The sequence below is a fragment of the Vicia villosa genome, linkage group LG3, assembly GCF_029867415.1.
Source record: "Vicia villosa cultivar HV-30 ecotype Madison, WI linkage group LG3, Vvil1.0, whole genome shotgun sequence".
NCBI classification, from domain to species: Eukaryota; Viridiplantae; Streptophyta; class Magnoliopsida; order Fabales; family Fabaceae; genus Vicia; species Vicia villosa.
In genome coordinates, this window is record NC_081182.1 from 211,840,104 (window position 1) to 211,850,388 (window position 10,285).

Genomic DNA, 10,285 nt, shown 5'->3' on the forward strand with positions numbered 1-10,285 from the left:
CCACAAAACAAACTCGGGAACAACCTTAACTCTCAAAACAACGGAGAGGGTGGGTACTCCAAATAAAAAAATTACAACAGTTAGCTATTTTGCAACAGGAAGAAAGCCATGTCCAATAACTATAAACAATGGCTATCATACATTCGTCAAAACTCGGTGCTATTTCGTTGAAAATAACATTGTTTCTCATTAGCCATATATTCCAAGCCGTCACCAACCATATAGTAGACAAAACTCTTCTCTTCACCTTGTTCAACACTCTCTTGCAGAAGAAGAAGAAGAATGCTTTAAACTCCTCTACATTCATCTCCCCAAGGCCACCAAACCAACTATAAATTTTCCTCCAAATGTTGTCAGCAAAGGAGCAAGAAATAAACAGATGTGCCGCTGTTTCGTCCTCCGAACAAAATATGCACCTATTTTGCTCCACATCCAAAAGAATTCCCCTTTTAAAAAGATTATCTTTTGTAGGTAGTCGATCGTGAATGAGCCTCCATCCGAAATGTTGAATTTTGGTTGGAGTTTCAGATTTTCACAAATGACTTAGAGCCTCTAAAACGTCTTCCGAAATAACTGTTGTCACATTCGGCGTTGCCATCGAGTCATAGCAAGAACGAACAGAAAAAATGCCTTCCCCATTCTTCATCCATACGAACCTGTCCACTGCATCCCTGTCCAAAACAAACTCGTCCAGCATCACCATCATTTCCGTGCACAGATTCTGCACATCTGTGGTACCACTCTCCACAATACCATCTAAATTCCACATCCAATCTGATCCCTGCCACTGGCCCGCTTCTTCGACACTGCAAAATTTATTAAGAGCAATGGCAAAAACCTCTTGTAATCTTGTTTGAAGAGAAAGTAAAAGAATAGCAGTTATAATCAATCCTTGTTGTTCTTCTTGTCTTCCCTAATTCCCTATTATACTTTGTTCTTGACATTGTTTTCTACAACAGATTTAGATGTTAGATTTTAAGGATTGTATCAAATTCATTTGAATACACAAACTGATATATTTTTTAATGCATCCATGACCATTTTACGATATTCACGGTTCTTGTTCTATCAATTATAAAAAATCTTACGCGTTAAAAACCTAACATCTTATACATCTAATAAATTAAAAAAAAAATTGAATTAGGTTTACTTTCAAACTGGAAACAAGAATATATAAAGTGAAAAGAAGATGAATGAATGTTTAGAAAAGAAAACTATGGAGTTTAAAATTTGAATTGCATCTGAAATCTAGTATATAAAATATTTTGTGGTTAGCTTATATATGTTTCCAATTCAATTGTGAAGATCCGCAAGAACACTGATGATAAAAGCAGTAAAGAGTGGATAGTCTTGTAAAAAATTTATCATCAATTGAAACTTAACCGTTGATCTTAATTTAATGGCTTTTATTCAATCATGTCATCTTTTCATTATAAACACTCCTCTCATTTTATATGCTCATATATATATATATATATATATATATATATATATATATATATATATATATATATATATATATATATATATATATATATATATATATCACAATCCGCAAGAACACTGATGATAAAAGCAGTAAAGAGTGGATAGTCTTGTAAAAAATTTATCATCAATTGAAACTTAACCGTTGATCTTAATTTAATGGCTTTTATTCAATCATGTCATCTTTTCATTATAAACACTCCTCTCATTTTATATGCTCATATATATATATATATATATATATATATATATATATATATATATATATATATATATATATATATATATATATATATATATATATATATATATATATATATATATATATATATATGGGGACCTATCAAATGAGAACTTTGGTTATTATAAGAATGAGAACTTTTAATAACAACCGTACGATTTAAAATCAATGCTCAGATATGCATTTATGTGATATGTATTTAAATCAGAATCTATCTATTAATTATTGTCTTTTAAAATTTGAGTGAAATCTGAGGCATTGAATTTAAATCGTATGGTTATTATTAAAAGTTATCAGTTTTCATAATAACCAAAGTTCTCATTTGATACGTCCCCTATATATATATATATATATATATATATATATATATATATATATATATATATATATATATATATATATATATATATATATATATATATATATATATATATATATATATATATATATATTCAAATTTACTCTCTTATGACATATGGTGAGCTGAGTAGATTAGATCTATTGACTTATTAATGTATATATGGATATATGATTAAATAATCACAATTAATTTGAATAACAATAATCACAATAACAACTTAACTAATTAATCATAACAATAATTTGAATAAAGAAACTTGAATTATGAAAATTACATATTTCAATTTAACCACACAACTCTTATAAAATAAAAAACAAACAATAAGTCACACACAATGCAATGCAAAAGACACTCTTCATTTGTGAGATACTAATAGTGAAGTCTCAATAAGTGATTAAAGAAATACCACAACAAACCATGTTTATGAGCTTGCTAGCTAGCTAGCTAGCGCGGTTTAATGGAAAACCATGTTTGAAGGAAAGTGAGAACAAGTGCAATTACCCCAGCAAGTAAACCAATGATAGCCCAAGGATTGCTGAAATAAGTGCGATAAGCCATCGCTAACCAAATCTTACTTTTTTTAAAGCGATGCTCATATATTTTATCGTTAACTTCTTCATATAAATCTCCGCTACATAACAAGTCAGTACTTATGACGTTGAAAAAATCAGCAACATCCTCATCTCTCCCTAGGAAATTTCTCAAAATACTCTCTGATCTCAATTTCTTTACATCTTCAGAATGGCCAATGAGCGAGTTTATGAAAATCACAAATGTACATATTTCGTATTGGTGGTTAAAACGTTGACACATCTCATACGCTGTCAGGTTCAGCAAAGTACCAATTGTGGTATAGTTCATACAAATCTCCGGAAGAGTCAATTCTGCAGAAAACCAACCCTCAGAAAAATCTATAGATAATGGATTTCGTGTCCCGCTTGATTTAAGTTTTATTCCTATTGCGGTTAGATCTTCTATGTTTCTGTTTGCCATCAGCGTGTCTAGGTTTGGATATTTCGAACTGTGTTCCTTCATCTTCATCTAAGTACATAACAAACGGATTTCATCATTTTACTTATCAATTATCATATATATATTTATCTAATTTTTAATATAAGAAAAAATTTCCTTTTTAAATTCAATGAAAAATTAATATATCTGCATCCTTAATATAAGAAAAAATTTATTTTTCAAATTCATTGAAGACTCAATATATCGTCCAAGAAGATATGGAAGTTGAGGGGGAGTAATAAAATAACGAAACTAAATTTTTACCTTTAGATCAGATTTTGTGAGGATGAGTGTATGCCGAAGATCAAGAAGATGAATTGGTGGTTCAGCTGGCTCATTCCGTAAATCCATGTATGGCGAGTACCAAATACCATGATCAGGGATAAAATCCACCATAGTTTCTATCAATTCCTTCTCGTTGTCATTTTTCCACAACAGCTTTAGTACTAAATATGGAAGTTGATTCTCCAACAAAAGCACATCCGTCATCACATCATAAAATAGTTGAGTATGCTTAAAACTCACCTCTTCATCATCAAGTTGAGTATTGTCATCGTCCATAAGGTATAGCAAAAAACATCCATCCACGAACAACAGCCATGACAGCTTTTCATCAAGGCTGCCGAAGCCTTGTAGAGACTCTGAGTTATTGGCCAAAGCTAAAACATCTTCGGCAAAAAGACCCTTAAGTTCAGAAATGTTATCGGCAATCTTTTTGTGTAGCAATTGTGGACTGTATGTGGTTTTTTTGACGTATTTTGCTGCGAAAGTAAACTTATAGTTGTCTCCTATCTTGAGATTTTTATTGTCATGGTGGATGGGACCTATTGACACCGTCGTGGGTGAGTAGTACTTGTCATATTTATTTCTATTTCGGAGATTCTGTGGAACCTTTTGGATCATGGCTTGTGAGTTTTGGTGCGTTAGCTTTGCGTTTTCAAACTCCAAAAATTTCTCATCTAGAGTAATTTGGGATGCCATCATGTAATATGACAAATATAGTCTTACAAAGTGAATATAATATATAGTTTGTTTACTTCTGAATAACAACCTTTACGATTTCATAACTTTACCTTATCAACAAGATAAGTAAATATGCTTAAATAAAGATTTATCCATATCTTCTTCACTAATACTGTTTTGTACTTATTCACTTTACTCAATTAACAAGGAAAGTAAAATTCTTGGAAAAATGATCTGCGCTTTTACTGTCCTAGAGTTGGTTATCTAATTAAAAAACAATATAAAGACTCTTAATACTATTTATTTATAAGTTAATGATAGTATGTGTACTCAACCTATATAAAAAATCTCACATACTGCAATTATATTAAAATTAAAAGGAACCCATAAAGAGAAAATCATGCAGCAATGATAGATGACCTTCACCATAGACAATTTAAATTATTGATGGTTATTTCAATTCAAACTGACACACATTAATCAACTTATAGAAACCAACATAAACGATTTTAAAAGGGATGAAACAAATAGCCAAATCTATTGCAAACTAGTATGTGTATTGGTTGACAAAATTATACCATATTTATTTAATAGGCAGTATAATATATTGATTTTACAGACAATAAAAGCAGAGAATACATTGATCTTGTTTTAATCTAATGATCCAAAACTAACATTAATTGTTCATGTGACCAATCTCCAATTATATATTCTTAATTTAGATTAAATCTTGAAATTTAATATTATTGTTGCATGTCACGAGTGCGGGGAACAAGGTCGAACTTGCAAAAAAAGAAAAAGGAATGTTGAAGATTAGTATGATGGATTGGTAGTGTTGGAATGAATCTATATCCATTCATTTAGCATATTTTGCATTTTCTGACAAGACTTTTTTTATTATTGTAAGAATTGTTCCTTGTTTTTAACTTTATTAACACTCTATGTATGTTTTGAATAACTCTAATTTTTGTCCTTCCAATTTTCATTAATCATACTTTGATGTTATACATTTCTTTCTATGTTGTGATAATATAAAATAAAAATGTCATGAATTTAAATGCTCCAACATTAGAGAAAATGAAGCAGAAGTGAGATTATGTTTTTGCCATACTGCTACTAACTAGATACATCAATTAGAATAGGTCCTTGCTTTCTACATCAATTAGAATAGGTCCTTGCTTTCTACATAAATGCGAACCCGAGAGCTGTTCGCAGGAAAAATGTAGGATTTTTATAAAACATCAAAAATTCATAACTTGAGTTTCGGGTGTCCGTTTGACTCACCGTTCGAACTTGGAGAAACCTAATACAATGTACTTTCTTGTCAAAATGGTTTCAAGTCCTAGAATTAAATTTAAATAAGGTCTAATGTGATTTTAAGGTGTCAGTGTAAAATGTCGAGGTCGGGTTTGTTGAAATACTTTGAAAAATCATAACTTTTGTTCTGTGTGTCTGACTCGCGCGCCGTTCGAATCGTTGGAAAGCTGGTTTCGTGTACTTTCTGTTAAAATTATTTTCAATACCAGAATTCTAATAATTCGATGCGTTATATGATTTTCCGTAAATGTTACGATGTGTTGAACTGTGAAATGTTGAGTTTGGTTGTGCGAATGTGTGTTGTAGCTGTGGATTGTGATTGCTGCAGGTTTTGACATGTATATGTGATGTGTTGGACAGTTGTGGTATGATGTAGTGACTGTATGATAGTCATATGAATTGGTAGTTGTTGTATGTTGTTGTTGAATGCATATTATCTATTATGAATGTGCATATTGTGTTGTGGTAATTCTTTGTGAATTACGGTAAGTGTGTGGCATACGTGTGATCGGGAGGATCGTATGATATGCATATTATCTATTATGAATGTGCATATTGTGTTGTGGTAATTCTTGTGAATTACGATTAGTGTGTGGCTTACGTGTGATCAAGAGGATCGTGTGATATGCATGTTGTTATTTGTGATTATGCATATTGTGTCGATTGTGCATTGCATAACATAACATTGAGACTACTAGGTGAAAATCCATGGTAGATGCCTAGTAGGTCCGGACTCAATTGTGGAGTCGTGGTGGAGATAATTCGTTGCTCAGTGGAGTATATGCGAATTATCCGGATTCTTTTAGGAATCAGGTTTGATTGAATGAACCATGAATTGGTGCGGTCATGAAATAGGGATCGTATTTGACCATGAAACAGGGGTCGTAGGTGTGATCATGAAATAGGGGTCACACTGGACCATGAAAAAGGGGTCGAGAGTTCCGACGGGAACTGTGGTCATGAACCACGATGTTTTTGTTCCACATGCATTGTGTCAAGTCATTGAGTCACATTGCATTGTCATTATTATTATTATTATTATATGTTTGTTGAGTTATGATTGGGAAGGACATGTGTGTCGTGATATGTGCATTGTGGAGTTGCATAAATGAATGGATCTGTGATGACTTATTTATGATATTGTGAATGATGCGTTAATTTACACTGTGATGAATGTTTGAATAAATGAAGTTTGTATAAGCAGTGTGATGTTATGTGAACATGAACCACGACCTGTGAATTATGTTATTATATCTGTTCCTACATCTTTTGTAATGGTATGTGAGTACTCACCCTTTCTGCTGATATTTCCCATACCATGGGAAATGGGCAGGTACTCAAGAATAGCAGTGGAAGTCCAGGATAGCATTATGGAAGTCTTACGTGTTGTTAGTTCGAGTCGCTCTGATACGTAACACGGGATGTTTTTGGGGATTATTTTATTTGTTATTTTTAATTGAATTTTGTTACGTATCTGTTTTTGATTCAAATATTTGAGGACCACGATTTTGTGTGGTGTTTTGGAATAAGTTGGCAATTGTGCCGTCATTATTTTCAAATAAAATAATATTTCCACTGTTTTTATTGATTAATGAGAAATGAATAGATGAAGTAATTGAGACTTTATATTCAGTTTGGCTTGAAATAACGTGACATTCCACTTTTGTTTGTGAACTCTGATAAATTTTTATTATTTTACTGTATTTTTATAAAATGGGAAAGTGGGGTGTTACAGTTGTGGCAGAGGGACTTGCAGGGCTTGTAAAAAAATCTATCGAAGTGGGGGAGTTTCAAAGTTTTAAGATTAACTTTGATTATTGGTGAGAGTAATTGGAAACATGTGTGGGCTTTGAGAGCGGTGCTTCAGGCTTTTAAGCTTGTGTCGGGTCTTGGAATTAATTACCACAAAAGTAAGTTAATTGGTATTAATTCTAATCATCATTTCTTGGAGGCGGTTTTTAATTTCCTTTATTGCAAATTAGAAATAACAATTTTTATTTTCTTGGTATCCCTATTGGGTTCAATCTGAGGAAAGAAGCTACTTGGAACCCTCTCTTATCAAAGTTAAATAATCGTTTGGAAGGGTGGATAAATCATTTCTTGAACTTGGGCGGTAGGATTACTCTTTTAAAGATCGTGCTAAGTTCCTTGGCCATCTTCACTTTATCCTTTTACAAGATGCCGAGAAAGGTGGCAAAGAATTTTACTAGTATTCAAAGTAAATTTTTGTGGGGAGGTGTAGAGGAAAGAAGGAGAATACATTGGGTCAAGTGGGAGGAAGTTACTCTACCGTTACAAAAAGGGGGGTTAGGAGTAAAAAACTTGTATTTATTCAATTTGGCTCTTCTTAACAAGTGGAGATGGCGGATTATTCAAGGGCATGATTCTTTGTGGTTTAAATTCTTGAATACGCGGTATGGAGATGTAGCTTCTAAAACGTTCGGGGGGGGGGGGGGGGAGGAGCTATTAAAGTGACCGCTAAATGTTCGTTTTGGTGGAAGGATGTCTTAAAAATTATTTCTTCTTCTTCTATTGATCCTATTGTTGATTTTTGTAGGTTTTATATTCATAATGGTTTTTCAACTCCTTTTTGGGAAGCTAGGTGGTTGTTTGACCTCTCTTTGAATGATTTGTTTCCGGATTTATATGAGATTTCTCGGTTGAAGTTTGTCTCCGTGGCGGCCATGGGAGGGTGGAAAGATGGAGAATGGTTATGGGGAGATTTTGGTATTTCCGAGATAGATGTGGGCGTTTGTGGTTTGGAGGAGAGATTGGTGAATTTTAAAGGGAGGGTGGAGGGGTTTAGTGGTTGGAAGGTGGGAAAGGATACCGTTGCGTGGAAGCACCCCGAAGAGAAGAGTTTTTCGGTTGCATCTTGTTACAATTTCTATAACAACCTTCGTATTCGTTATGGTCCTCCTAATAGGAACAATGGTGCTTTTGGGTTGTTGTGGAAATTCGAAGTTCCGGTCAAAATCAAGGCCTTCGGTTGGAGATTATTTCTTAATAGACTTCCGGTGAAGGATTTGTTGAAGAATCGAGGTATTTCTTTTCCTTTGGATGAATTAAAGTGCTTGTTTTGTGGAGTTTGCTTGGAAACTAGTAATCATTTATTCTTTGGTTGTTGGGTGGTGAAAAATATTTAGAGAGAGGTAGCGTTTTGGGTTGGTAAAGGGGATAGGGTAGTTGATGAGTGTTTGTCGAATTTTATGGATTGACACTCTTTTTTTCATAGCAAAAAAGTGAAAGTTAGGAAGTTGGGGGTGGTATGGATAGCTACCACTTGGATTTTATGGTTGGTTAGGAATGGTAGTTGTTTCCGGAAGGATGCTTGGAATGTGAATAATACCGTTTGGAACATTAAGCATTTGGTTTGGAGGTGGTCTTTTTGCAGGAAAATTACTCACCCCAATTACTCTTTCTACGATTTTGGCATGGATCCTTTGCACTTTTTGTTGTAGCAGTAATTGGTTTGTAATTTTGCTTTTTCTCGGGTTATCCCGTTTCTCTGTGTAATCAGGTTGGAGAACCCTTAGTTCTCCGTTTTATATATATTTTGGTTACACAAAAATAAAAAATAAAGTCGCTGGACATAACAACGTGAATATTACGTCACAAATAAATTGTGTTAGTCAAATTTACTTTCTCTTGAATTTTGAGAAACAATTTTTAAAATTTTAAAATTTCACTAGTGATGTGATAACTATGGCGCTAGATATTTTTCAAAAAATTCAAATTTAACGTTGAAATATTACTTTTATTTTAGATTTATGATAGCGAAGTAATTTTCACATCGCTATGTAATTTGGCTCTTTTAATTAGGTGGTAGTGGGGAAATTTAGACGAATCGGAGCCATTATGGTACAGTGTTTTGAAGGCGCGTTACAGCGATATTAATCTGCGGATGGTTCATGGGGGATGTAATTTTAAGAGTGAAGCATCTTTCTCTGCTGGTGGGCAGATATAATGTCGTTGGATCGAGTTAAGCTATTGGATCTTTTTAACTCTGCTTGCAAGGTTCTTGTGGGAAATGATTTTTGTTCTTCTTTTTGGTATTCAAACTGGCTGAACACAGGGACTTTAAATGACTCTTTTCCTCTGTTATTTGCGGTTTCTTTGTTGCAGGAAGTCTTTGTTGCGTTGATGGGGTTTTGGCGTGATGAGGTTTGGACTTGGAACGACTTTAGCATACCGCGAGACAACCTGGGCAGTCCGCTTATAGCAGCAGAGGTGTTCCGTCTGCAACAGATCCTGGGGTATGTTTCTTTGCGCCAAGATAGCACTGATCAGGTCCGTTGGACTCTAGTTTCAAACTGGATTTTTACAATTAAAAGCCGTTCCGAAGTTTACAGCGGAGAATTCGTTCCTTATGGTCCTTCCAGGTTGAATGATTCGGCGTAGAAAAGATTATTGATGATGTTAATGCCTCTTAAAACCAAAGTGTTTGGATGGAGATGTTTCAACAACAAGCTCCCGACGAGAGACGCTCTTTTTAAAAGAGGTATTTTGTCTAATTCGCTTTCTTCTTGTGTTTTTTGTGGAGCAAATTGTGAAACCTCGATTCATTCCATTTTCCTCTGCCACATTTTGTATTTGATTTGGAAAGACATAGCGGATTGAATAGGTATTGTAGTTTATATGGCGGATGATTTTATGGAGAGTTTTTTGATTTGGTACAATCATAGAGGGAAAGAGAAAGTTAGAAAAGGAAAAGAGGAAGTGGTGTGGTTGGCAGTTTGTTGGTCCATATGGTTGGTAAGGAATGGTGATATTATCATAAACGAAATTTGGAATATATCTGATATGGTGTGGGGTGTTAAAGCTTTGGTTTGGCGTTGGGCTTTCATTGGGAAAATTACCCTACCCAATTGTAATTTTTATGAATTTAGTAGAAACCCTATCTTTTA

General features: G+C 33.7%; 1 protein-coding gene across 1 annotated transcript; it reads right to left on the bottom strand.

The window, feature by feature from the left end:
- Window positions 1–2,379: 2,379 nt before the first annotated feature.
- LOC131657290 (UPF0481 protein At3g47200-like) lies at window positions 2,380–4,082 on the bottom strand. Its single transcript, XM_058926709.1, has 2 exons — window positions 3,363–4,082; window positions 2,380–3,128 (listed from the first exon to the last, which is right to left on the bottom strand). The coding sequence occupies exons 1-2, from the start codon at window positions 4,080–4,082 to the stop codon at window positions 2,532–2,534; spliced, it is 1,317 nt and encodes a 438-aa protein (XP_058782692.1). The 3' UTR covers window positions 2,380–2,531.
- Window positions 4,083–10,285: the final 6,203 nt, after the last annotated feature.